Genomic DNA, 27,995 nt, shown 5'->3' with positions numbered 1-27,995 from the left:
TCGAGAGTACGGCCCAAGACAAAGACCAGATCGGACAATAGACTAAATGTCTCAAGGAGACGAACCATGTTGTGAAACACATTTCTAAAGTAACGAGGGGAACATGATTTCCACCCAAACACCAGGGGCCTGTTGAAATGCAGACGGAGTCAAAGAGCAGCTGGAATCTCCCGCTATCACAGAGCGACTGTCGGGGATTAACCGTCTGCTCTATATGTCTCTGTGCAAATGAAATATGTCAGCCCGTAATTCTTAAGCCTGTGGTAGAGATCATAAAAGATGACCTAGAGCGCCATCATTCAACCTCAACACGTCCTCAACACATCACAGGTAACAGGGACGCAGTAAATCATCTTTACGTACACTTACAGGTGCTATCAACATTTATTCTTAATATCTGATTCAATATTTTAAACAATATTAATGCCCCTCACGTTTCTTTTCACCTTTTAACATTAGATTGTAAATTCAACAACACAAACCTGTAGCCTGCAGCTGTATCTTGCAAAGCTCAGCCACGTTTACTTGATTACAGCAATAAAACAACAGCGATAAAAGAAAACATTAAAATTATTTTCCTCTGAGCTCTGCACTTTAGAAGTTTTAGTATTTAAAGCACATTTCTGACTGTCTGGACTGAATAAAAATGAAAAATATCAGTTGACAAATGTGTTTTTTATGTCGTAACAATAATAATTCACATTTTATTCTAACGTCTGTGCAGTCGAGACAAAAATAGATCAAGATAAATTAACATATCAGCAAAAAAACACAGATCGGCTCGGTGCTGCTAAATGAAGCCGACGACACCAGGTCTATTTTAAGACGCCGGTGATTTAACTGTCAGAGTCAGCGGGAAACTGATTATGAGCGTTTCACAGTTTTGGTTTGCAATGCTTCTTCCTGCAGGAGGGCGGCGTCGAGTTCGAGGCTTGTCTCGTGGCTCAGTGCGACTCGCTGATCGAGGCGCTGACCAGACAAAAAGCCAAACTGCTCACCAAGGTCACCAAGGAGAAGGAGTACAAGCTGAAGGTGAGGCTGTGTGTGTGTGTGTGTGTGGATCCAGATAAGAATCAAGTTAAAGTCATAAAATCTAAAACGATATTAAACTTGTTAAACTGGTTTTCTGATAAGCATCACGTCCATCAGAAAAACATTTTCACCCACTAGGAATATTTTTCTCCTGATCATTTCATATGTGTAACAATAAATTAAGAGAGAATCATGTTAGAAATAAACATTAGTCACAAATCAATCAACATCAGCTCTCAAATACTTTTCAATTCAAACACAAACAGACAAAACAAATACTTTCCTTTGTGAACCCACCACTGGGAGAGGGGGGGGGGGGGGGGGGTTTCTTAAGTCCCAGCGTGTCACATGGACTCGTGCCCGCCTCAACGTGCCCACCGACGGACCGACCGTCTGGATGTTGAGTTGGTGGTGGTGGTGGTGGTGGTGGGGGGGGGTGTTTGGACGGATGCCCCAAGGACAGCTGTTGTCATTATCTGCCCGGGCCGGGGATTGAGACTTAGCCGGAGGGCAAAGAGCTGCAGCACTGAGACGAAGCTGCAGCGAGAGAGAGAGAATAAAGGGTTGGCCGACAAACTCAACGACATCTTCATACCCATCAATATTCATTTAGTCAGAGACGTAAACACGTGGTAGAATCATTTCACTGCAGGATCGGAGGGAGAGCAGCTAAAGACAATCTTTCATCCATGCGGACAGATGTTTTTTTTTTTTACATTCAAGACCAGATGTGCACGTTTATTGTTGCTTTGCATTATAGACACAACATCTACACACTCAACACACGTTAAACAACATCACATACAAATGGATCTATAGTTATTTAATAGAAAACTTCATGTGAACCATCTTCATATCCTCTGTGTGTGTGTGTGTGTGTGTGAACTCGGCCTTTAACCTCTTTGTTTTTAAAGCACTCACAAGGCTTTCATTCTGTTTTTGTAGATAAAGCTCTGACCAGACCCAACGTGCACGACAAAAAAAATCAAATGAAAGACTGTTTACACGACAAGAAAGGCAGCTGTTTCCAAAATTCACCAAAGCCGGAGCGTAATCCCTTAAAAGCAGCATATTCTGGTTTCCTCTTTCAAAGAACATCCAAAATTACTCGTCGTGTTTGTGTCTGTGATTCACGAGGCAGCTACAGACATCAGCGGTTTCAGTTTGTGTATAAACCGTCAGTAAAGTGGAGTTTAAATGCAGCAGTATTTTAATAGGTTGGTTTGAATGAACTAAATGTTGAGATGCTGAAAGTGAAATGTTTTGCAGGTTTTTCCCCCCATTTCATTTATTTGTTGGAATCGACTCGAGACCATTATCACACGGAGCACAAAGAAAACACAGCAAATAAAACAATGGTGTTGCTGAACAAATATAAATAGAGGACGTTCAATGTCCTGGATTCAATTGAGACGACACCAGCAGAGGCAGTTCAGGGATTTATTCTGATACTTCAACATTAAGGCTTCAAGAGTCAGAGTAAATAAAGAACACAGAAACATCACGAGGATACAAAAACTGACCTGACGAGGCTGAGCTGAGCAGACGAGAGGACGCTGAGGACGGGTCAGAGCACAGAGACTGAACAAACAGGGAGGCAGAGACAAGTGGACACAGGTGAAACACATGAGGATGAGTGCAGACAATTACAAGAGCCGGAGACAGGAGGGAGACTCAGGACATGGCCCAGTAAGGGACAGACGAGGAAAAAGTGGCTTCACAATAAAACAGGAAACGAGACGACGCAAGGGACATAATAATAATAATATAACATATGTCAAAGTCCACAGGGAAATAACAGAAGTCGACCTTTGACCCATCAACTCTATCGAGTGTGATCAAACATGTTTCAGAGCAGCAGAGCAGTTTATATTGTGGTAGAGGTCATCCAGCTGCTGACGGATGAAGATGCAGATGTGTGTCTGAGTGAATCTGTAATTGGGATTAACGTTTATCCAATCAATCCGTCATTTACTTTACATATTTTGATTTCTGCTTAACTAATGCCTTTAAATTATTTTATTTTTTTCGTGCTGCACCATTCTGTGTCGAGGACTGTGTGAGGTCACGCTCCAAAAAACTGCCAGAAATAAGAAATATCCACCCAAAACTGTTTCTCTAATGTGAAGTGAAATGTGCTGCAGAGTGTGATGTGGAGCCAGTGAGTCACGTCGGGAGTGAGCCTGTGGTATCTCAGATCTGAGCTCGCATTAACATGCTCCAGTATTCGCACCCTCGACGTTTCATCCCGGATGGAAGTGGAACGTAATGGAAAAGCCCTGGAACCGGGAGGGAGGGAGGGAGGGAGGTGACGGCCAGTCTCAGCGGGACGGAGGGAAATTGAAATAAATCTGAGATTTACTCGGTCTTCACGCCTCGTGCTGTTTACACAGGAGATGAACGCCGCAGGGTTTTGGCCGAACTCGATTGAAAAGCACGTTTTCTCTTGGTAAATAGTTTGAGTGTCAAACTGCGGGAAAAATACACACAGCATCTAAAATACATAATCTGATATTATCTTCCTCTTTATTGACCTTTCATTGACCTGCAGTTTGTTTGTTCCTCAATCCCCGAACAGAACCAAGCTTTAAAACAAACCTTCTCATAAATACATACAAATTTAAAATGTCTGACACACACACACACACACACACACACACACACAGAGCTTGTCATATTTCAGGTTTCACAGCAGTTGGCAGGTGGATAATTAACTCTGATCTAATTAACCATCGAATAAACGAGGGAACTAATCACAGAGACTGCGACTGATTAACTCTCTCCTTCATTAGGATTTTAGTCGGACATTATTTAACGCTTTAATTGAATTAGCTTGGATTCAACTACTCTTGAACAATCAGCTAAAAACTTTCGATGAGAAAATACAAATCTGATTTGTGTCTTTGTCAGGTGGTGCGTGACCAGATCACCCACTGCACCATGAAGCTCCGTCAGACCACAGGGATGATGGAGTTCTGTCTGGAGGTGCTGAAGGAGAACGACCCCAGTGGATTCCTGCAGGTACGTGTGTGTTTAACCTCCAGTGGATCTTCATTCACGTTCTCCGGCACAGAGGAATGAAAAATATTAAACCGCGGCTGAATGAATTCGCTTTTTCGTCTCTTTATGGAAATTACGGAACAACGTGAAACAAAAGAGTCGCTGTCCCTTTTTAAAACAGCTTTAATTTAAGTTTCTGAGATTATAGACGAGGCAAAACTCAGTATGGGGTCTCACGGCAACTTTTTCTGAAGTATTTACAACCAAAAAATGTAAATGTGGAGGTTGAAAGGAAGGAAGGAAGGAGGGGGAGGGGGTACTTAGTTCCTTCGAGCTCGTGAGCAGACAGACACTTTGCAGGGAGCCTCTGATGTTTCTGAAGCCAGCGCAGGGAAAAATAAAAAAAATCTCTGAAAAGTCAGAAGAGGAAAACTTCAGAGCTGCTGCGAGAGAAACAATAAGTCAGAGCGGCACATGCGATTCACTTTAAAGGAGACAGAGCTGCTCATATTCTACTTCACGATTTTTATTGATGAGGAGAAGAAGATCGATAGACGATCATTAGTTCTTGATTTTATTGTTTAGGACAAACAGAGAAAGGTCAAGTGAAGGTTTGACCCTAGCGTTGTGTTTAGGGACCTTGAGATGTTGGGACTTTTCTAACACGTTCACGCTTCATGAAAAATCCCAATCCAGTCTATTTAAATTCCAGCTATTGGATTTTTAAACGTCTAAGGACCTAAACAGAAGTATCAGGACGACGTGATCACATTCTGACAATATTTGTAAAAGTATACATTCGTCCCATAGGTTGTTTATAAAGATGGACGACAGAGGTTTTGGCTTCATTTCCGAATAGTGGGAGGAAGTGGAGACGAGTCGTCCATCTTTAGATTAAGACTTTGTTCATACATATAGCAGCTTTGTGTGATTTCTATACTGTCACCTCCATTAAATTAACAAGGACACTTGACACTTCTACACATATCAGGAAAGAAATGTTCATTTTGCAATTACAATTAAAGAGTAAAAGAGTTTTGGAAAGAAGAATGGTGGGGGATCAAACCACCGACTCTCTGGTCAGGGGACGACCCGCACTACCTCCTGAGCCACAGCTGCCCCAAACTTCTCCAACCAATCAGTTACACGCACAGTATGTTGTGTTCCTGCTTCTGCTCATGAATGATTTCTGATCCTGTAGAGGAGCGAGACGGAGAGAGGTGAAGGGAGAGAGAGAATATGGAGATCAAAGATTCTCCCGAGGGACACACACACACACACACGCACACACACACACACGCGCACACACACACACACACACACACACACACACACCTCTCTCTTCTATTTCATCTGAATATTTAATAAAGTATTGATCATGTGGTTCCATATTGCCGACGCCTCCATCAGAGCCGGCTGTTAAAGGTTGAATATTCAGGAACTTTTGTGAATCTAAAGAAATGAATCTAAATGAAACAATCTGTTTTTGTTAATGCTCGCGGCTGAATTTCCAAACCTGCAGCCTCGTGTTTTGCCTTTTTAATAAAATAGCAATCTCCCTTTTCTGCGGTTGGACGTGGTTTAATGTAATGTATTCGTTTAGTTTCCTTTTCCTGGGGCGGCGCAGCTCTTAGCAGCAGATGAGGGGGGTCTTAATTCCTTTCCTTAAATATTTGAACTGCACTAATGCTCGCCTCATTTCACTTGTCAGAGACAATGTAATGAAGCTGCGGCTGGAACAGATCCCAGAGCAGTGGAGCTGTTCTGTATGCAGCGAGGGTATCGCAGCCCTGCGAGTGTATTTAAATGTGGACAGCGAAAGCATGTGCTCTAATTTCCTGTGTGTGTGTAAACACGTCTTTTCCTCTGCTAATTCCTCCTCACTATGTGTGTGTGTGTGTGTGTGAAGATCTCAGACCCCCTGATCAAGCGGGTGACGTCGTCTCAGGACCAATGGGTCAAAGGGGCCCTGGAGCCAAAAGTTGGCCCCGAGTTCGACCTCACCCTCAACACCGACTCGCTGATGCAGACCATCCTGCAGCTGGACTTCTGCCAGGGCAAAGGTAAACAAAGCAAACACTCTCACAGGTATTTGCCCACAGGATCAGTTCATCACGAGCAAACACGCCTTTTAATTCTTATTCCGTAAACCTCTGTGTACGAGCACTGAGGAGAACATTTAAAAAGCAGGGCTCGAGAATTGTGTCTCACAAGACGCAGAAAAAGGTCAGAATCTATGCAGCTGAAGTCGAGAGAGGATCCAACATTTCCCATCGTGCAACTCAATAGTGTCCATACGCTGCAGACATTAGTACAGTCAATATTACATGTGCTGTCACTTGCTTATGCAGAGCTATAAATATAAATGTGGAGATCTTCTCCACGCTCATCACCACGTATGAAGAGCCAGTGTGTTTCAAATCCCTGGTGAAGTCTCAAACAGAGCCGTCACACGTGTGCACCGGAGGCTCCGATGGAATTCACTTTGATTTACGTTGTGCGCTGCCAAACTGCATTATGGTTGTTTTGCTTGGCTTCACTCGATCTGTGTGTTTTAGCAAAATTGCCTTTTGAGGTTAGATCATGTTTGTGTATATTGAATATCGGTGATGGTCAGGGTTATTGCTAAAGGTTAGGGAGTGTGTTTGTGTCCGTGAAATATAATTCTTTGTGTATAAAACTGAGGAGAGAGAGAAAATGAAAAAACATTGATTTTTGTTCCACTTTCATTTTCATACAGGATTAAAAATAAAGAAAGTTTAAAGAAGGATAAAACCTCCAGGTGACGCTATAGATCGTTTACAGCAAAGATGAGGATGAGATCTTTTCCCTTTATTGATGTGGCAGGTAAAATATGAAGAACTGTTTTCATAGGCTGAGCACCCGTGACGATGAGTAACCATGACGAGAAACAAGCTTCGACACACGCAAACATCCTGCGCATATAAATAAAAAAACAGCCTCTGAAGATAAACTTGATTACCAATAAACATTCAGTCGCTCTCACTCTCTCTCGCTCTCACTCTTCCTTTACGAGGTTTTCATTACAGCGGAGTACACAACTGATTAGCTATTCATTCATTGGCCGCATTCTTTGCATGAGTAAACACAGCGTCCTTTATTTTCATTCCGCTGCAGTCCCACAGATTACCCAGATGCATTGTCAATGTACATTAAATATGTAATCAGCCCCATGCATATTTTATTCCCATAATGCTCCACTGAGGACAAGACGGGTTGTTTTCATGTGCTGGTGTGGATTCAACCTTTAGTTCACTTTTCTAAAAGACGATGTTGCTCATTATGAGTATATTGTTTTGTACACTTGTGTATTTAAAACGCCTTGTAATCTACTGCAGTTATCACAAATTCAATGAAGACACAAACAACAAAAGTTTAGTGCCGCGTCATTAATAACTCACGGGAGCGACCTCAAGTTAGGTTTTGAACTTTTTAAGATATTTCTGAGGACCTCAAATTGTCAAATACAAAAACTAGTGAGTGAACAATGTGACCCAGATGTGCAGGTCACCTTCACTCTCCACGGATCATCCAGAACAAAGAGCTGCACGTAGACCATTTGATTTTAGGTCTTAGAATTGAGTCTACATGAACATAAGAAGCCTGACTTCATTATTAAGATCCCATTTGTTCCTCAGGTCTTTCTCCTTTCTCATTTTTAATAAAAATATCTTTTTCTATTTGCTTCGGCCTCTCGTCCACATGCAAACAGCCAGGGTGAGGGTATTCAAAATGCTATTAACTCATATAATCAATGCAACCAGGGTTTCTGAATTGTCTGGAACTGATAATCTCTTCTCAAGGCTCCTGACTGACCATCGCAGCTTTGAGGTTTAAGTCACAGTGAGCGGAGAGCGGAAAAAAAGACCCTTTTCTTTTAACCACCATGACAAACTCTCACTGGTCTCACTGTCACTTCCAGATGCTCTTAATGCCGTCTTCTGTCCATGTGCTCTTGTATTGAAACACTCAAACCAACATCGTACTTCCAGATGTGCAGGAGAATCCATTATTGAAACAAATGCAGGCTGCAGACAGTGGTGAGGCTGAGACGGAGGCAGAGAGCCCCGGAGGTATTTCAGAGAATCTACATTTCTAAAGTGAACCTGTTTTCCTCCCCTGAATTGATTTCGTCACTCCCTCCTGCCCCCTCAGTCCCGCTGGCCCTCACAGACATTCTGGTCGGAAACTCATCGGTCTTTTTGTCCCTCAGCGTCTTTCTGGTCTCCTTCCTCTGCATGGTTATTATTGTCCAGCTCCTCTCCAGTGAATGGTACCTCTGCAAGGTTTTCCCAAAAAAAAAAACCTGGTTACAGACATGTGTAGCTTAAAGTTTTCGTTGTGTTCATTGTAATTAAAATGAGTAATGAATAATAATACATGTATTAATTATAAAGCAACACATTAAACATCACAATATAATCAAATATTATATTATGACAAAGCATTGACCCAAATTTATATTTCCTCACATGAATCAAAGAACTCCTTTGGCTACAAATGCTGTAAAGCGTATTGAAGATTGAAGATATTAAAATTAATCGATGTGTGGACTGCATAGATCCTACGACACTGTTCTTGTCCTGACTGCTGCCTGTCCCCTGTGTCGTCACTACCATTGTGTGGTTTTTTATTTTTGCTCGCGTCTTCAAAGATTCAACAAGTGTCCCTAAAGTCGTGATATGAAGCTGGTTTTATTTACGTCATATCTGTTTCAGCTCCTTTTGGAATTTAGCTTTGTCTCGTTTGTTTGGGGGGGTTTGAAAGATTTTACTGATTTAATCAAAAAAGCCTTTCATCCAACGCTGGTTCTTTCCTTTCTTCACTTTCCCAACCGGCAGAGAAGTCGTCCTAAATCGTTAAATCCCCATAAACGCATCCAGCGGTTCGTCCCTTAGTTGGGAGTTTATCTCAGGACAGTCTGAATTCCTCATTATCAGCGATGAAAAGAAAACAACTGGCGCAAAACAGAAGCCAAGCTGCACTCAAATCATTTCTGCTGGAAGCTTTGGTTCTCACACCTTCTCCCACCGGCAGCACCACCTCTGTAGGGGGCGTAACGACCTCACGTGGCCCAGTTTAAGCCTCCACTGATTCCCAGCTGTTGCCCCGAACATGAACCCGCAGCTCGTTCCCCGTTACGTCTTGTTTCCCTCCACATTAAAGCTCCTGTTTCTGTTTTAACACAACCAGCCACACCCACGTCCCTCGGTTTCCTCCTCCTCATCCCTCCATCCTGCCGTCTCTCATCCCTCCCACGCATCTTCTTCACCATCTCCCACAATCCCCCCTCCCCCCCAACGATCTCGATCTCCACGTCTCATCCATCCATTCATTCATCTCTCCTCCTCCTCCTCCTCCACAGCTGAGTCTGGGCCCTCTGTGCCGGCGGCGCCGCTCCTGCAGCTGGAGAAGTGCTGCACCAGGAACAACAGCGCCACCTTGGCCTGGAGAGTGGCAGCACCCTCTGGAAGCCCCATCGAGGGCTACATCCTGGAGTTAGATGACGGCAACGGAGGACAGTACAGGGTCGGTGCAAAACGATTATTGGTTCTGAATACAAACCAGTTGTTTTCTTTAGCTTTGGAATTTAAAAAAAAAATGACACTGATTCTCAAAAGGTTTTATGTAATTAAATATAAATGAAATTAAAGTCATACACTGCCCAGATGGCATGTGTGCGTGTGTGTGTTTGTGTGCACGTGTGTGTAGTTAAACATACGTGTCAAGCTTTTAAATCGCTTGACCTACATTTGTAATTACTGTCACTTGTATATAGATGTTGAGTTTAAGCGGCAAAAACAAACGTTTCAGACCCTGCACTTAACCTGCATGTGTAATGATGCTGATGTGTGTGAGTGTGTGTGTGTGTGTGTGTCTCTCAGGAGGTTTATGTGGGGAAGGAGACTGTGTGCACGGTGGACGGCCTCCATTTTAACAGCTCCTACAACGCCAGGGTGAAGGCCTATAATGCCGTCGGTGTGGGACCGTACAGCAAGACCGTTGTTCTGAGGACCTCTGATGGTAGGTACTATCTTTGTGTGTGTGTGTGTGTGTGTGTGTGTGTGTGTGTGTGTGTGTGTGTGTGCCACATTGGGTCTGAGAGTCTCCAACACAAACAGACTCTGTCTTTGTCGTGATTCTCTTGTGATGGTCTTTGCAGAACAGGTTTCATCATATTATTGCTTTTGTTCTGCGGAACAATGACAAGCGTCTCAGGAGAGGAGAAACACGGTGTGCTTTGTATTCCAGGAGAGAGGCGTGAAAGAGAGATGAGGAGAAGAAGTAAAGAAAATGAAGGGAAAAGCGGGAGGAAGAGGAGAGAACGTGAAGGAGGGAAAGGGGAAGGGATGGAAAAGAGGAAAGCTGAGAAACAGATGAAAAAGGAAGCAGAGGAGAGGAAAGGAAGGAAAGAGAAAAGTAATACGGGTATAAGAGAGAAGAAGGGGGGATAGAGGAAAGAAGAAAAGAGTAAACAAGAACAACAACAAAGAGGAAAGAAGGAAAGAAAAGAAAGGAGAGAATAGGAAGGGGGGGAAATAAACAAGTCAAGACAAAATCACACACACACACACACACACACACACAACAATGGACATCACGGTCTGTTTTCCGACTGATAACCGTTCATCCCTCCGCCCTCTCTCTGTTCTCTCCCTCTTTCTTTTCCTCCTCTGTTCTCCCTCGTTCTGTGAGGATTGCAGCTTCCTGCTGCTTCACACGGAGACAAACACTTTACTTGTCAAACCAACAGGAGGCAAAACGCACAAAGAGAACGACAAGGGCTGGAAAACAAACAGTCGTAGAACAAAACAAACGTGTGTGTGTGTGTGTGTGTGTGTCTCATATCGTCCAAAACATGAAAATTAGAAACCCGCTGTCTAATGACTGTTGTTTTCTCTCATTGCAGTGGCCTGGTTCACCTTTGACCCCTCCTCGGCTCATCGGGACATAGTTCTGACCAACGAGAACCTGACGGTCTCCTGCAACAGCTACGATGACCGCGTGGTTCTGGGCACCGCTGCGTTCTCTAAGGTAAATGTCCACACACACACACACACACACACACACACACACACACATAAAGGTTTACATCACAGGTAATTGGCCTTGTTTATGCATGAATCTGGTTTATATCCCTCCCCACCGTCCTCTAGGAGGACGCAGGTGACTAACAGGGAAGTTTAATCCCGTTTATTCTGTTTCTCCTTGAATTCCAGGGCATCCACTACTGGGAGGTCAGCATCGATCGCTATGACAACCACCCGGACCCGGCGTTTGGCGTGGCGAGGATCAACACCATGAAAGACATGATGCTGGGGAAGGACGACAAGGCGTGGGCCATGTACGTGGACAACAACCGCTCCTGGTTCATGCACAACAACTCCCACACCAACAGGTACGTTTTTAACTTTGACGATTGTCTTGTTCTCATAACGTGAAAGAAAAAGGTCTGAGATGCTAAATGATTAATTCATCTTACATCTCTACCAAGTTGGATGGAAAGCGGTTTAGTGTTTTCCTGAAGCAAACCAACAAACATAATCTCCTCTGCGACAACAATAACTTATAAAATATATATATATATATATAATATATAACAACTGTTGCTGAAACCAACGAGTTCATTAAAAGAAGTTTGCAGCTGAATGAAACCAATATTATTCTCATTTGTAGAATTTAAAAGTTGCATTTACTGATGTGTTATCGTGTTAATCAATAGATGAGCCTGTTAGTTCCAACTCGTAAACTTGAGCCTCATTAGAAAACTCATTCATCTTCTGAACTCATCCACAAACGGCACTTGTGTGTCAATAAAAACAGCAGGAGACGGAGACTTGGTGAGGTGGTACTCCCGTCCTCTGCATCAAACCTCACACATCTAAGAGGCACAAGGACACACACACACACACACACACAAACTCACAGTATAATGATGCATGCACTCGATGACAGGAGGACCCCCGAGGCTCCTACAATACCAACTAACAAACACACCAGGGAGCAGTAGTAGAAGAAGACTGGAGGCTGCTGGAGACATAAAAACATCTCTGTGTCACAGGGAAGCTATCAAACTCTCATTAAACATTTATTTACAAGCAGAGGTCTTTTTCTTTATAAGAGCAGAGTCGACTCTTCGCAAGAAAAACGTGAATTCTAACTTTATTTCTTTCCTCTCTCGACCTCGACTCTGCAGAGATGTTCAACATCTCACGGCTGCATCACATGTCGGTTAACTCACATCGATTCCTACGTCTCGACCATGTCCCGAGGCAGACAACACATCTTGCACACATGGATCCCACGACATATTCTCCATGTTCCTAGAACAAATCTTAATCTGTGTGTGTGTGTGTGTGTGTGTAGGGCGGAGGGAGGCATCGCTAAAGGCTCGACCGTGGGCGTCCTGCTGGATCTGACCAAACACACTCTGACTTTCTTCATCAACAAGGAGCAGCACGGGCCGACCGCCTTCGCTAACCTGGAGGGGGTCTTTGTGCCGGCGGTCAGCCTCAACAGAAACGTACAGGTCAGTGTGTAGTCACACGATTGTTTCACTCTTTAGCGAAGTCCTACATGTGCGACGCCGTGTCCCCGGCCTCGATGCAGTGATGTCATTGAGTGCTCGTCTGTTTCAGGTGACCTTACTGACGGGCCTGGAGGTGCCAAAGAATATCAAACAGTAGGAGCTCCCTCTTCTCTCTGAGCGTGCTCTGGATACAAACACACAGAGTCGTACGCAGCCTCAGTTCGCTCCCGCGTGGACGTTTCTTTTCCCGTCCAGCTGGGACTTAACTCCTCTCCCATCAAGGTGCCCTTTGTCTTGGGTAAACTTCAGCGTCGGATCCTTTGGGACAAAGGAATAAATCTAACTATTGGTTATAAATACAGTGATGGACGGTAACTACGACTGGATTTACTGTGGATTTGTCACACTCTTTTCATATCCCGCGGTTTTGCCTCCAGGACTCTGACGGCACGTGTGTTAATATTCTCGCTGCTATCATTCCAGTGATTTCCACAGAAAGGGAAACGGAGCCTGGAGTTTCTACTCGAGGCCGACCGACGTCTACACTGTGCAGTGAAATCATTTTGTACCGAACAAGGCATTGAAAGACGTACACGATGCACCACACACCGTTAGAACGTTGACACCATCATTTCTGAGGAATTCCAAAGCGACTTTCAGGAGATAAAAAAAATAAATAAATAAGAGGGAGAATTGATTTAGCAGTTATTCTCTCTCAGGTGTGTTTACAGCTCAAACTAGACGATCTCTCCGAGTTAACGTTGCATTGTGGGTTGTTTTCGCTCGTGACAAATTTGAAAGCTAAACCCTCAGTGCGCACGTTTCGCCCCAGCTGCGGCTCCCGTGTTCTGTTTCTCATTATTGGTTGGAGTTTAATAAGAGCAGTGATTTGTTACCTGTGGGCAGGAACATGACAGACATTAGGAACTCACCGAGGTGAAGCTGGGAGGAGTTGGGCTTTGATTCATTTCATTTTCCAGTCGGCTGTGTAACAGATCAATGGAGCCTGGGAGCAGCCTTTTAAAATGTCAGAATCTTCCATCTTAAATTAATTCTCATGCAGTTTTCTGGGGTCAAACTTTTGCAGACAATTAAGTTTTAATTGGGTTGAGTCTGAGTTTCTTGCGGTTTGATTTACCAGCTGCACTAAATGTAATTTAGTCGTTGAAAGTGGCCAGATATACTTTAATATTTATGAGGATTCTTTCAGTTTGCTTTCCTGCTGAGAGTTACATGAGATAAACACCTTTCTTGTATCTGTCCATTACACGTGAGGCTGCAGACAGCGCTGCTTGTTGCCTTAGCTTAGCATTAAGACTAATTAATTGTTTAAAATCAAGGAGCAAAATCCATTTTTATTATTATTATTGGCCTGGAGATTGTCTACAGCTGCTCCCGGGCTCTTCACACACAGAATCTGTCAGAAGCTGCTGAAATGAGACGGAAATGAGCCCAATCCCACATTTATTCCCTTTTCAGTCGTACGAGGCCAACACATAAAACGATGCAGATCACAAAGAAGAAAACTGTGGTTGTCTCATTGTAATTTAATTCTGTGCTCATCTGTGAGTCTCTCTGTCGAGCTTCAGACTCATCTAAATCCGTGGAAGTGATGTTGAGCGGTCACGTCAGGCTGAAGTGCTGCTACGTGTCTCACCAGGATTGGATCAGCGGCCGGAGAAGCTTTGAAATCCAACCACACCACTGTGACGAATGACATAATGTTACTTTGACATGTGCACCCCTGTATATTATCATTTATCTCGATGCAGCAGAGAAATGGAAAGGTTCATTTTCAAATCTTAAAATATTTAACCCTGAATTTTATGATGATATTTAAATATTTATATTCCCTATGTGAGTGTGTGTGTGTGTGTGAGAATCCACAGACTGTAAATATTGAGTTATGATAACGACGTGTAACATGAAGCATGGATTAAGCATCGAACAAGTTTACAAGAATATCTGAGGCTGTTTTGTAAATACTGAACAATATTATTGTCTTTGCACCGAGTGACGTTAAAGCCAACTGCTGCGGCAGCTCGCCCCCTGCTGTACAACGGCGGCAACAACAGTATTCATGTGATTCTCGTCTCATAATCTTGTTCCATTTTAGCCAACTATGATTTATTATCTGTACTTTAGTTTTTTTTAAACATTTTGTCCGACGAGCCGTCAGAATATCTGCTCCATTTTGTACTGTAACTTTCATAATATTCAAACGTGCAATCAGGGACATTACATTTGCATTGTAAAGGTTTATGTTGTTAAATTATTATTATTATATCTTAAAATACCTTTTTATTCTGTGAAATTCCAATGAACCATATGACTGAAGAGAAATACAGTGCAAAAGTAAACTACAGAAGGTTTTCTCACAGGAACCGATGACGTCTATTTTCAATACAACACCTATTTTCAAATAATTTAGGGATTAGTAAACTTCTAGAGGAGCAAACTGGAAATATCTGTACATTTTGTGCTTTTCTTCTATTTAATGAATGAACAACTAAAGAATAACGACTGAGCCTTTTTTAGGAGATGGGATTATATGAATTCAGCTGTTATCGTTTATCCTTAACTGTCTTTTTGCACCATTCAAATGACTGGGAAATATAATCAAGTGGCCGTCATCAATACGTGTCCAGTGTTCTCCAGCTGAGATTCAGTTAGGTAGTTTCCTCAGGAGTAGGTGGAGACCAAAAATGGAGCTAAAATGCTAAAATAAAATTTATGGTGAACAAAAAAAATCCACTTTCAGGTCGATTGAAAAAGCAAAACTGTTTTTTTTCTTCTGCTTCCGAGCGAATCAAGCAGTAAATGCAGCTTTGACAAAACATTTCAGTCACAAGTTAATAAATGTAGATTTGTCTGCCCCCTGTAATAGCACCCTTTATTTTTCAATGTGTCGAGACTCAAGCGCTTCTCTAACCTCAATTTATTTACCATCTTTCCTTTCCGCAGTTTAATAAACGCAGACTTAGTTCAACATCGAGGATTTAAACCAGTTTCTCCCGACACAGAAATCACATCCATCTTTCTGCCAAAGGGGATTTCTGTCCCCTGACATGTGCCAGTTACCACCTAAGGGCTACATTTGCGTCATGTGAGGCTTTCTGGTCGTTCCCCTCTGACCCTCCCCCCACCTCCTCCCATCGGAGGAGGAACCTGCTCCGAGGGGTTGACGTCTCTGTGACCAGGAATAGATTTTAAGGCCCACGAGCAAAGTGAGACATCAATCATGTAATCTGGGTAATCTCTTCTTTAATTCTGCGAGTTTGGATGTTTTGGGGGGGGTGACATGTCCGCCGGCTGCGCTGATGTCAAAAACAGGAAATCTTCACTGGGGGGAATAAAACTTTATACTTAGCCATATTGCTGCAGCTTTAGGAACTCAGTGTTTCTTCCATGAGATTTATACAAAAACATTAAATAAATCACTTATTTAAAATGCTCACATCCTCGTCACTCCGTCCAGATGTGGTATTGAATGGCATGTCCCTTTACCCCCCCCACTTACCCACCCATGAATGTGACATAATTGACCGATTTACCCTCAACACGTGGCGCTGGGACAACACAGCATGTCACCATTATTTATTTACCTTTAACACATCAGAGGAAAAAAAAATATATCTACGCTTAAGTATGTAAATATATTGGATGACATGTTTATTTTCTTTTTGTATGATGCTTGCCGGCTGCAAAAACCTCCTGAGCGGTCAAATGTTCGCTCACAACTTGAGACGAGCGCTGTGCCGCGGATAAGCCTCACGTTTCCTCTCGCTCCTCTTCTGTGAAATGTGTACATGCAAAAAAAAAAGCTGCTTTACAAAAAAAAAAAAAACCGGTGTGAGAAGTTGTGACCTCACCCAGACGCACAGTCCGATCGCAGGTTTGCCACCATGAGTATTTTATGTTTCGTGGTCGGTTCATGGTGTTAATGTGTCTTCTCAGGCCACAGGACACGTGTGCACATTTTTAATTTGAACATTTTCCTCCATCCTGTCCCTCTCTTCCTGCTGATATAAGTGTTTTGTAAGACTTACATGGTTTGTATATGAGAAATGCATTGTAACTGCATAATTTAAAAAAAAAACCTTTACAGTGTACAACAGCAGAAAAAACGCAAATGTCTTTCTTTTTTTTTTGTGGTCATTTATACAAAAAATAAATAAATAAATTGTGATGGAATATGATTCAACTGAGTCTCGTGCATTAACGTGCTGCCCCACGCTCGGGCTCCGTTTCGGGGATCGATAAATTGGATTTCTGACTCAGCGGTCTGTCGCCCGTCAGGCCGTCTCCGTGTTTCACCGCGGACCTGCGTCGTGTCAGGGAATCAGACTCACGGGGTCACATCGTGAGCAGCTCTCGTCCATTTCCTCCTCATTCGTGTGCTTCAGTTTCTTGTAAAGCCTAGTTTATGCTTCTGCGTCACGTCGACGCCGTAGCTACGGCGTAGACGCAGACCCCTACGCCGTAGCCTGACGTGCGCCTCCCAAAAATCCTAACTACGCGGACGTCGACGGGGACCGTAAGCGCTGTGATTGGTCCGCTCAGAACGTAAGTTCCGGCAGTTGCTTTTCCGGTCTTTCTTCCTCGTCGTAAAAACCAGCTCCGCAAACGTTTTCTTTGTAGCTTGCGCTTCAACATTTGCAATAAAAGCATTTGTTCTTCAATATTGATGAGCTCCAACAGCAAAAACAGCTGCTCCACCTCGGTCGCCATTGTTTACTGTTGTTTACTTTACGGAAGAAAAAGCGAGGATTCGGCTATAACCACACAAACACACCGCTACACCCCCTAGCGGCATGGCGGTGAATTGCAGAGCAACGCGTTCCCTCGACGCAGAACTTCGAATGCTCAACGACCTACTGCGTAGGTACGGCGTAGACGTGACGCAGAAGCATAAACTAGGCTTAACACATTCAGCAGAAGTACAAGGACAAACCTATTTGCTTCTCTTGTTGCCTTTGATTTTCTGGATCTCCTTGGAGCTCAGGATCAGCAGCCCGTTCTTAAAGCGCCCCACCTGACCTGAGGGGGTGGAGCCAGAGCCAGACGACGCCTTCTTCTTGTCCCTGGGGACGAGATTATGTTCAGATTGGGATGAAATGCTGTTGAACTTGGACAATGATGTCACTATACACTTCTAGACAGTTAATATAGACCAACATAGAAACTTTTCTTTGAGAGAAACAGTTTACTCACCTCTGATTATTCGGCTTCTTCTTTTTCTTCAAGTCCTACAGGGCAGGTAGACACGGTCAGAATCACAAACTTTACTATTATACATTTTAAATGATTTGGCAGAAACGATTTCGCTGGTTTGAAATCATACTTCAGCATTTTCCTTGCAGATAAACCAGGTTCTCTTTATAAAAAGCTCTGCAGCACATCAACAGGCAGGTTAAGAACAGACACTGCTCTAATATGGAAAAGTGTATAAGAGCCTGGAGGTGGATTCTATCTGAGAGCGAACTTACCGGCTGAACTTCCTCTTTTGCTTTCTGCTTCTTTTCTTTAATCTGCTGCTGCATCAGCTTGTAGTTGACGTAGCCCTTCTTAGGAGGCTGATTAAGAAACAATAATTAAAACCGGTCACCCAGACAGCTCTGATACTGAAGTCAGAACTTCAGAGTAACAGTGATGAAGGGTCCTTACTCTGGCTCCGAGCATGATGGCTCTGTCCTTCTCAAAAACACGCTGCTGCTCCTTCTTATATCCGGTGATTCCAAACCGATGGACCTCCAGGCGAGCCTGATGCGCACAAACACAAATACAGTATATTAAGACATTTTCACGGGGATTACATGTGAGCAAGTTCCTCTACATATGAAATCACAAAATAAAAAGAACAAGAATTCAAATGAAGCTTTTTTACACTGCAAGACAGAACATGTACTGTTAGTGTTTATTTATAAACCTGTTAACTTAAATACATTTTTTAAACTTTACATTTAAACATAAAAACAAAAAATCGTAGATTTGCACCTTTTCTAAATTGATCTCTTCGAGCTGGTCGCTTTGCTTCTTCTCCGGGATCTGAGGAGACTTGAAGTGAGAACAGCAGCGAACCAGAGGAGAGAGAGAACGTGAAATGAATGAGTGGAAGTTTGTGGAAGCCTCATCTGTACTTTCATAATGAAGTACACAGAGAAACGCTTCAGTGGCTTTGACTTACAGGTGTTTTGTCCGAGGCCGGCGTCCGACTGGTCTTCAGTTTCTTTCTGGAATCTTGAAAAGTCACGACCTCCACCTGACTCACCTTCGGGGCGGTTGTGCCTGCGTGAGACAATAAACCAGTTAGAAAAAAAAGGGGAAGGGGTTGAAATTAAGTATAGAAGATGACAAATTATCTGAGAACTCGTGGTATGATCCTTTAAATCAAAGAGGAGTGAGTGGAGAATTTTAAAAATGTGTTCCACAGCTTTCTGTGGTGCTGCCCACCTGTCTGAGGCTGCTGCTGTTCAGTACCAGTATCTGTTGCTTGCTCATCTTTAGTGTCAAAGCAAATATCCTTCACTGCAGTGAACTCTTCCTCTTCCTCCTCCTCTTCCTCACGCCGGTTTCTTTTTTTCTTCCTCTGTGACTTGAGCTTCTTTTTTGATGCAGGTCCATAATCTGCAAGCATTGGTGTCAGATGTCAGAACTGATCTCTGCATTTAAACATAATCGAAAACAGAAAATCGAAATAATCAACGCGTGCATGTACAGTTACTGCACATGTGTATGTACAGTTACTGCAGATGTGTATGTATAGTTACTGCAGATGTGTATGTATAGTTATTGCAGATGTGCATGTATAGTTACTGCACATGTGTATGTACAGTAACTGCAGATGTGTATGTATAGTTACTGCAGATGTGTATGTATAGTTATTGCAGATGTGCATGTATAGTTACTGCACATGTGTATGTATAGTTGCTGCAGTTGTGCATGTATAGTTACTGCACATGTATATGTATAGTTACTGCAGATGTGCATGTATAGTTACTGCACATGTGTATGTATAGTTGCTGCAGTTGTGCATGTATAGTTACTGCACATGTGTATGTATAGTTGCTGCAGTTGTGCATGTATAGTTACTGCACATGTGTATGTATAGTTGCTGCAGTTGTGCATGTATAGTTACTGCACATGTGTATGTATAGTTGCTGCAGTTGTGCATGTATAGTTACTGCACATGTGTATGTATAGTTGCTGCAGTTGTGCATGTATAGTTACTGCACATGTATATGTACAGTTATTGCAGTTGTGTACATATAGTTACTGCACATGTGTATGTACAGTTACTGCAGATGTGTATCAGTTGCTTCACATTGAGAGAAATAGAACCACCAGCTCATATCTGTAACGTGATAACTTGAGGTAAGACATCGTTCACAGTCCCACGGCTCCGTTAGCCTCCGTTAGCCACACAGCTAACTCACGTCACACTCACCGAACTCATACAAATTGTCCAACAACTGTTCGAGAAACTCTTGATCTTCGTCCTTTTCTCCGTTTGACTTCGAGTTCATTTTAAACTAAGTGTAAAAAATAAATAAACCCCGGTTTCACGACGACGCAGCTCAGAAACATCCGCGTTCACAGCGTCAACAAACCGTGGAGGCACGTGGGACTCCACTTCCGGGTTGGTCCTCCCAGCCCACCGTCCGTAAGGAAACGCTACGGAAGTGCCCGTGAGCACGCTTTTTAAAAAATATATATATAGAAGCCGGGACTGTTCACACGTTCGAGCCCGGAGAACGTCGCCGGACACGAGAAAGAGGAATGAAACATGGCGTCCAAATCCGGTTATTCGGTATGTTGTGTTTTCTTTCGGCTGTAGGCGGCTAAGCTAACTCTGCTAACTGGGCTGTGGCTCTTTGCACACTTTGTATTTGACATTTCATGCAAACAGCTGAATGACAAACTCAGAGGTCGCAGGTTCTCACAGCTGTGATTCAGTGATACACCAGAAACATGTGCACACGAGATGACATGTCAAGTGAAAACTTAGGACATGTTTGCATACATGCAGTTATAGTTACATGTGCTCTGCATGTTTAATCTCTGCAGTGACACGTGTATTTAGGTGTTTTGTGGTTGCAGTGAGTTCGTGCATGTGTCTGACTCAGGGTGATGTTTCCTGTTGTGCAGCACAGAGACCCCATGCTGAAGAAAAGAGATGAATTCGAGGACATCCTGGAGGAGAGGAGGAACTCCAGTGACCTGAGATACGCTCTGAGGTGTTACACCCCGGTTCTCTACAAAGGACTCTCTCCCTGCTCAGCTGCTGCACTGAAGAACATGGTGCTCCGGTCCGATCAGCTGCGCTTTGTCATCGGCCAGGTAACGGAGACGGGGTGTGACAGGGGTTTGTGTTTCTGATTGATGCTTGGTTATGATTTTTGAAACGTGTCAGGTTCATGAAACCGTATCATTCTCACCGTATTGTTGTTATGACGCTGTTATGTGTCCTTTTGAATTGTAAAGGTTTGCCACGAGTCAGGCAGAGCTGTTGATGACATCCAGGAGGAGGCGTCGGCCATCTTGGAGGAGATGGCTCAGAGCCTGCAGCTCAGCACCGTTCGCTTCTTCGCCTTCACACTCAGCAAAGTCTTTAAAACCTTGTTCAGGAGCATCTGTGTCAACGAAGATGGAATCCAGAGGGTGAGCGTACACACACACGACCAAGATACAAGAACAACCATCATGTGTCATTCAGATGACTGACACACAACTTGTTTTCAGCTCCAACAGGCCATTCAGGAGCACCCGGTCGTCCTGCTACCCAGTCACCGTAGCTACATGGACTTCCTGCTGATGTCATACATCCTGTACACCTATGACGTGGCTCTACCTGTCATCGCTGCTGGCATGGGTAAACACAAAGAACACGAGGGTTAATGCTGGGTTTATTAAGCACACACACACGTGAGCATGAACATACAGGTGGCTTTGTTGAACGCAATAATTTTTTGTCCACCTCAATTTAAATCCTTATTCTTACAAAACATCATAATCAAACACCACAACATTCAATAAAAGTAACTTTCCCTGCAGATTTCATGGGAATGAAGTTTATCGGGGAGATGCTGCGGATGTCTGGAGCCTTCTTCATCCGACGGTCCTTCGGTGGCGACAAGCTGTACTGGGCCATCTTCTCGGAATATGTCAAGACCATGCTCAAGGTGAGGAAACCGTCTCTCCTGCAGTCTTCTTTTCTTTTTCAGGAGTAAAAACATTGTGCTGTGGTTCAGGAGTAATTAGTGAGGGCAGTAAGTAATCTGTTGTACTCGACGAACGTCTTTAAGTTCATTCATTATGGTCTTAACAAGTTTTTTTTTTTTTTTACTTCAGAGTGGATTTGCACCAGTTGAATTTTTCCTGGAAGGAACCAGAAGTCGAACGAGCAAATCTTTGACTCCAAAGTTAGGTAAGGAACAAAACAGCAACAGCAACAGTATAGTTAGTAGAGTCAAGTTCTGAAAATGTGGTTTCCATCCTTGTCTTCCTCCAGGTCTGATGAACATAGTGATGGATCCGTTCTTTAAAGGGGAAGTGTATGATGTCAGCTTAGTTCCAGTCAGTATCAGCTATGAGAGGATCTTAGAGGAGTCGCTCTATGCCAGAGAGCTGCTGGGTGTTCCCAAACCTAAAGAGTCCACTTCAGTGAGTCCCTTACACATGGCTTCTACAGAATGGATAGAAAGAAGTACTTCAATTTTGTGTTCAGATCATCAGAAGTTGTATTTCATACTGATTCCCTCTCTGTAGGGTCTGATTAAAGCCAGGAAGGTGCTCAGTGAAGACTACGGCAGTATCCATGTGTACTTTGGTCAACCTGTGTCGGTCAGAAGTTTATCCCAGGGCAAAATGGACCGCAGCCAGTTCAACCTCATACCGAGGTACGACATACAGACGTTACACGTTTAAAAACATCAAAACATTCAACGACTCCTCCAAAACATAATTTTTGGGCAACAGAGTTGTTCCCAAAGTTTGTGGTCGCAATATTTTTCTTGACAGGATTCTGATGGAAACATGCACTTGACTGTGACCTTCCCATTTCCAGACACATCCCCAAGAGGCCCAGTGACGAGATCTCCAACTTGGTGAACGACTCGGCCTACAGTCTGGTTCGGGCTCAGGAGGAGAACATGGTCCTGAAGCCGTGGGTCCTTCTGGCCTCCCTGCTGCTCCAGAGCCACCATCAGAACCAGGCGACGGGGCAGAAACAGGGCACGGCACTGGACGAGCTGACTGAACAAGCCGTGTGGCTCAGGGATCTTTCACGACAGTATGGAGCCTTCCTCCACTGGCCTGGTACAGTATGAGTCCGACCCCCTCTTCCCCCCTTAGACAGATTCTTTGTGTTCTCGGCAACACTGAGACTCTGTTCTGATTTACAAAAGAGCTCCTGTGTCCCCTTCTTCATCTCTTCTTCATCCACTTCTCCCGTTCAGACCACGTGCCTCCATCAGAAGTCGTCTCCTCAAGTCTCTCCTTGCATCGAGCGCTAGTGAAAATCTCTGAGGGAAGAGTTCAGCTGGCGTTGGAACAAGGTTTGTATTTACTTATCGGTTTGTTTTTGATCCTTGCGGCATCGTCACAGTGAGGCTGCGTTAGTCAAACAGTGAAATCAGAGAAAATGACACAACAGCAGCTTCTACTTTTATATTTATCAAATAAAAACAGTTTTTCCACATCCTGAGTGTAAATTCTGTCTCGGTGCAGAAGGACAATCAGGCCCAGGGGAGCCTCACAGAGCCGCAACCCCAGAAGAGGAGCTCTTGAGCCAGGCAGTCACCGTACTCTCCTGCGCCTCCTACAGGAACCAGGCTCTGCACGTCTTTCTCCGACCGGCACTGCTCGCCTCGGCCGTCCACGCTGCCTCATCCAACAACAAACGTGAGACTGACGCTGCTGTTTACCTGCTCACATGTGGGATGGAGCTGAAGTAAAAAAAAAAAAAAGTTTTTAAATTTTGTGAATCGTTGGTGTGTTTTTCAGAGGAGGTTTTCAACAGCTTCAGCTTCCTCAGAAACATGTTCTCCAACGAGTTCATCCTCTGCCCTGGAGCTACAGTGCAGGTGAGGAACAGCATTCATACACTCAATGAATCTTTGTGGGAAATTAAACGGCTCCTCGTTGTGGCCTGTACGACATGTTTTCCGTTATTTTTCACTCTGTGTGTCTTGCAGGACTTTGAGGACGCCTGTTACCTTCTGGTGAAGACTGGAGCTCTGCAGGTTTCCCAGCAGGAGGTTCTGGTGACAGAGAGAGGACACAGAACGCTGGCCTTCCTCACCAGCATGCTCGACCCCTTCTTACAGGGATACCAGGTGAGGCAGACACACAGAGAATCGGTCTGGGCTTGGTTTAAGATCCTGAAGCTTGTGAGACTCGACCAGAGCAAAACATTTCTTTTATTTCAACAGCTTATCAGGCTTGATGGCTCTCTAGTGGATTAGAAATTTAGCTTGCTGGGTCTTATAGTTTTCATTGTGTCATCTGTGGAATCTTCAGGTTATTTGTGAACCATAAAACCTTAAATGTTAACGAGAGTTCTTTAAATCTGGTAGTTTTTCATTGAATGAGTCTTAGTTTTCATTTTGTAGCATCAGAACTGTCATTAGTGAAGGTTTGTGTGTGTGCTGACCGCCGATGTCCTCTAGAGGGTGCTGTCAACTCAGCCTTAACCCTACAGCTGTCTCTCTGTGTGTGTGTGTGTGTGTCTGTGTGTGTGTGTGTTGTCTCAGGTGGTGTGTAGGTTCCTGTGTGAAGAGGCCACAGAGACTCTGACAGAGAAACAGTTTGTTCCTGCTGTCAGAAAGTTCATCCTCAAACATCTTCTAGCAGGTTTGTCTCATTTTATCACCTCTTGTCTGTTTTCACCTCAACTGTCGACTAAATAAAACTTGTTGTGTGTGTGTGTGTGTGTGTGTGTGTGTCTGTGTGTTATCCAGGGAGACTAAGATACCCTGAGGTGTTGTCCTCTGACCTCCAGAAGAACTCTCTGGCAGCTTTGCTAAGACTCGGAGCTGTAAGGAAAATCAAAGGGTATGTTGGTTTTCATCACATCTGATAGATGTCACTGAACGTTGAGCCACTGAAGAGCGAGCCTCATTAAACTATTGATCTGTCGTGGAAAAGAAAGCAGCAGTCTCGTTGTAGATCAGTGTTTTTAATTTACGTATCTAGTCAGAAATCAGATGAGGTTTAGAATCGGAACGTTTCAAGAAAAGCTGTATAACTTTAACTTTCTTGAAAGCATTGTTAAAGTTACCTGAACTACTTTCTGTAAAAGAAATGATCCTTTCTTTGGATGTGCAGCGAGTGTTTTGGGTTTTATAAGCGACTTCACTGTTTTTACTTCAGAGCGGAGCCGGGAGCTCTAAAGGTCAACGCGGTGATGGTGAACTCATTGGAAGACACTCTAGGTAAGAAACGAGCTGTTGGTGCCTGACACCCGACAAGAATACAAAGAGTTTTGGATTCTACCAAGTTCTGTAAAAAACAAATTCATCTGTTTGTCCAGGAGGGAAACTTCCGACTCAGAAAGCCGTCGCCGCTCGCCTTTGATTCAGCGACCTCATTAGCCAAAGGAGATTCAGAAGGTCACGTCCTCTCACCCTGCACCGACGCCTCGGCCCCGTCTGCATCGTCACAGCACGAGTCGACGCGGCTCCTCAGAAAGTCCAACCCAACCGCTCGCTATGAAAGGTGGAACAAAAGCCATGTGGAGACGACTCAACCCCTTTTTTATTTTTTCTTTTCTTTAATTTCTCAACATCTTCTCCTCACCTCTCCCTTTTTCTTTTTTTTTTTCTCCCTCTCTCTTCTTTTGAAAATCTTTTTATACGCGTACATAAAACCAGACGATGAGTCAGGCCTTTGAGGGTTCATTGCTTTTGGCTCATTGTGAATAACTAAGCAACCTTGTGAAAAGCTTCTGAATGTGCCGGGCTCGTCTCAGGATCGTGGCCGGTTTCCATTAACGCATCGGATACGCATCCTTGTGATAATCAGAGTGGCTTTTTTCCTCTGTGGTGTTCTCCGTCCTCTCTCTCCGCTGCAGCTCGTCTGTTTGTTAATCACCGTCTCTCTTTATTTTGAGCACTTTAACAATTTAATTCATGCGATGTGGTGTGGGGCTTTTATACTAAATGTCTTTCGCTACTCTTTTCTTCTTTTCCCCTAATTTTTTGGCGTGTGTGTGACACAAAAGGTGCTAAAATGGATGAATACCAACATTTTAATTCAAGTTATATATTGGAGTTGTACAAACTAAAGGCCGTTTGGTTGTTGCAGGCCTTTTGCCAACAGCTGCATAGGGAGGCAGTAAATCCGTGTTTGTTACGCTGCAGAGTCTCATGTTACATATTGTTGCCAAACTTTAATTTATACTGAAGCACTACCAGCTACACCAAAGGAATATGTTTTCGTTAGATATGATATTTTGGTTTTCTTTATCTGTTTTCACATGTCTTTACTGAACCTGTGTACTGAGGGGTTTTTTTTTTTTCTTTAAAGCCACAATAAGTTTAGAAGTTGGTTGATATTGAACCTTTATTTATACTCGCAGAAACTCTCCGGGCTTCATATAAGTTTGTTTACGAGGGAGGGAAGATGAGACAAAATAAATGAAAGCAGGCGCGGTGGCTGTGACACCGACACTCAGAGGAACAAAGCTCATAAAAGCAGAAGAACAACACGTCAGGACTTTATGTACAAGGAGTTTGACAAGTACTGGGCCAGTGGGTGGTTCTTGTTTTAAGCCTCAGGATTAACTGATGTTCAGAAGTGTGTAGTTTTATAGCAAATGTTTCCAAATTAAAACGAGAGACGTTTAAAATTCATTATATTTGAAGCTATTTATTCGGTGGCTGTGACCAGCAGCGCAATTCTATGAAATCCCGTCAGCAGTAGATTGAGTTTGAGCTCTCGGTCATGGAGGAAATGATATGAGGACCTGCCACCAACTCCAGAAAACAGATGCACTCGCACCTGAGCTTTTTTGAAACGAGCCAACTTTGCCAATAAGGACTCGAGTGTCAAATCATAAATTACAAATCTTTTATAAAGCGCTACCTCCGTCTCCTTTGTCGCCAAAATTTGCTCGACGCTTCGTGTGTTTTGCGACTGAAGCGCTGAGGTTCACTGAGTCAGAGCAGCCTAGTGTTGAAATGAATCAACGTTAATCTGCCTGTTAACACATCATCCAAAGTGTGACTCGATTCTTTAAACTGTGATAGTGGTTCAAATTGGTTTTCAAACAGCTTTTATATGATGCCTATGACTCCTTTGTGTCTTTGTACGTGTGTGTGTGTGTGTGTGTGTGTGCTTTCATGCATGTAACCATGTTAACGTGTGGGTGTGTGTGTGTGTGTGTTTGGTGAAGCCTTTCAGTACTGAACGTACAGCCTGATGCATTAAAGAGCAAATTAATAAAAGGTTTTGAAATACAAATCTTAATTGTGTGTAGTTTTGTGTTGACGACGAGATGATGAGACGGATTAAAATTCCCTCCATCGTCCTCAACAAGGACGAAACGGGGAGAAACTGTCTGTAAGTGTTAATTGGTTTAAAACATGAAGTGATCCTATCTAATCATTCCGTATAAACAAACATTAGAAGAAGTTCTACACTTTACTTCTGACCTGTGCAGTTTACACAGCAGCTTTTCAACCTCTTCACTTTAGAAACCAGCATCGTATTTATGAATGTAGGTTTCTCTCTCAGGAGACACAGCTCCAGACGTCCCTGTGGTGCAAACAAAATGATATACGTTTTATAATAAACAGCGCTTTCCAACGCAACGATTCTCTGGTGTTTCAAACCTGCGAGTTGCTTTAAAGAGGATCTGGAGCACAGGACAGTTTATCCACTCTAATAACCATCCGTCTTCCAACTGTCATCCATCCATTATCTGAACACCTGCACAGGAACAACATACAAACACAGAGGACCGTTCACACTCACTCATCCACTGGGCTCCAATTAACCTTATACCGCACGACAGCTTCTCTTTCTGCATGACGCTGAAACTAATTAAGACGCGTCTATCTTTCAAAGCTGACTGTCGCAGAAAAACCGCGGGACCACCTGGGAGAACGTGCACAGAACAGGCCCTGGCTGGAAGTTGGCTTGGAACAATGAAACCTTCCAGCAGTGAACTACAAAAATCAACCAAGGCGTCACGTTGCATGAAGCATTCCTGCAAAGCTCAGCTGGTGTTCTCTGACAGTGCAGGGAGACATCACTGCATGAAAATATCCTCTAGGTGTCAGACTTGCCTCTCGGAGACCTCAGTTCATGGCAAGTTGTTGCTGCACACACACACACACACACTCATTTTTCATCATGTTTTGTGGCTCCTCTGCTGAGTAAGAGACTGCTGCCAGCAAATCCGCCACTT

The 27,995-nt window shown here is 43.6% G+C and overlaps 3 protein-coding genes across 8 annotated transcripts in view; 2 read left to right on the top strand and 1 right to left on the bottom strand.

Moving 5' to 3' along the window:
- Positions 1 to 15,313, top strand: part of LOC109639973 (tripartite motif-containing protein 67) — a 32,820-nt gene extending 17,507 nt beyond the window's left edge. Inside the window, exons 3-12 of one of the 2 annotated variants that reach the window (XM_069514559.1) lie at positions 910 to 1,032; positions 3,943 to 4,053; positions 5,942 to 6,095; positions 8,046 to 8,126; positions 9,419 to 9,582; positions 9,939 to 10,077; positions 10,964 to 11,088; positions 11,274 to 11,452; positions 12,421 to 12,583; positions 12,693 to 15,313. In XM_069514559.1, coding sequence (XP_069370660.1) covers positions 910 to 1,032; positions 3,943 to 4,053; positions 5,942 to 6,095; positions 8,046 to 8,126; positions 9,419 to 9,582; positions 9,939 to 10,077; positions 10,964 to 11,088; positions 11,274 to 11,452; positions 12,421 to 12,583; positions 12,693 to 12,740 — 1,287 coding nt within the window. In that variant the 3' untranslated portion in view covers positions 12,741 to 15,313. The remainder of the gene's footprint in view (positions 1 to 909; positions 1,033 to 3,942; positions 4,054 to 5,941; positions 6,096 to 8,045; positions 8,127 to 9,418; positions 9,583 to 9,938; positions 10,078 to 10,963; positions 11,089 to 11,273; positions 11,453 to 12,420; positions 12,584 to 12,692) is intronic. The other variant, XM_069514560.1, reaches the window with a different exon arrangement.
- Positions 366 to 20,172, bottom strand: fsaf1 (40S small subunit processome assembly factor 1). Of its 5 annotated transcripts, none has more exons than XM_069514565.1 (9): positions 20,031 to 20,172; positions 19,037 to 19,210; positions 18,771 to 18,871; positions 18,581 to 18,640; positions 18,251 to 18,346; positions 18,073 to 18,159; positions 17,798 to 17,832; positions 17,538 to 17,667; positions 366 to 1,569 (listed from the first exon to the last, which is right to left on the bottom strand). In XM_069514565.1, the coding sequence occupies exons 1-8, from the start codon at positions 20,107 to 20,109 to the stop codon at positions 17,538 to 17,540; spliced, it is 762 nt and encodes a 253-aa protein (XP_069370666.1). In that variant the 5' UTR covers positions 20,110 to 20,172; the 3' UTR covers positions 366 to 1,569. The 5 variants fall into 5 exon arrangements, with proteins under 5 accessions (XP_069370666.1, XP_069370663.1, XP_069370665.1 ...); XM_069514562.1 differs by lacking the exon at positions 366 to 1,569 and adding an exon at positions 6,844 to 8,332; XM_069514564.1 differs by lacking the exon at positions 366 to 1,569 and adding an exon at positions 14,116 to 14,287.
- Positions 20,173 to 20,252: 80 nt separating this feature from the next.
- On the top strand, positions 20,253 to 27,046 carry gnpat (glyceronephosphate O-acyltransferase). Its single transcript, XM_020103717.2, has 17 exons — positions 20,253 to 20,393; positions 20,732 to 20,923; positions 21,068 to 21,244; positions 21,326 to 21,455; positions 21,638 to 21,765; positions 21,935 to 22,010; positions 22,095 to 22,246; positions 22,352 to 22,482; positions 22,650 to 22,900; positions 23,041 to 23,139; positions 23,312 to 23,485; positions 23,588 to 23,667; positions 23,779 to 23,919; positions 24,337 to 24,436; positions 24,544 to 24,637; positions 24,956 to 25,017; positions 25,116 to 27,046. Exons 1-17 carry the CDS (start codon positions 20,370 to 20,372, stop codon positions 25,157 to 25,159), a joined length of 2,055 nt encoding a protein of 684 aa, XP_019959276.1. The 5' UTR covers positions 20,253 to 20,369; the 3' UTR covers positions 25,160 to 27,046.
- Positions 27,047 to 27,995: the final 949 nt, after the last annotated feature.

The sequence above is a fragment of the Paralichthys olivaceus genome, chromosome 19, assembly GCF_024713975.1.
Source record: "Paralichthys olivaceus isolate ysfri-2021 chromosome 19, ASM2471397v2, whole genome shotgun sequence".
NCBI classification, from domain to species: domain Eukaryota; kingdom Metazoa; phylum Chordata; class Actinopteri; order Pleuronectiformes; family Paralichthyidae; genus Paralichthys; species Paralichthys olivaceus.
The sequence above is the reverse complement of the archived record's forward strand: the minus strand, read 5'-3'. Positions and strand labels throughout refer to the sequence as shown.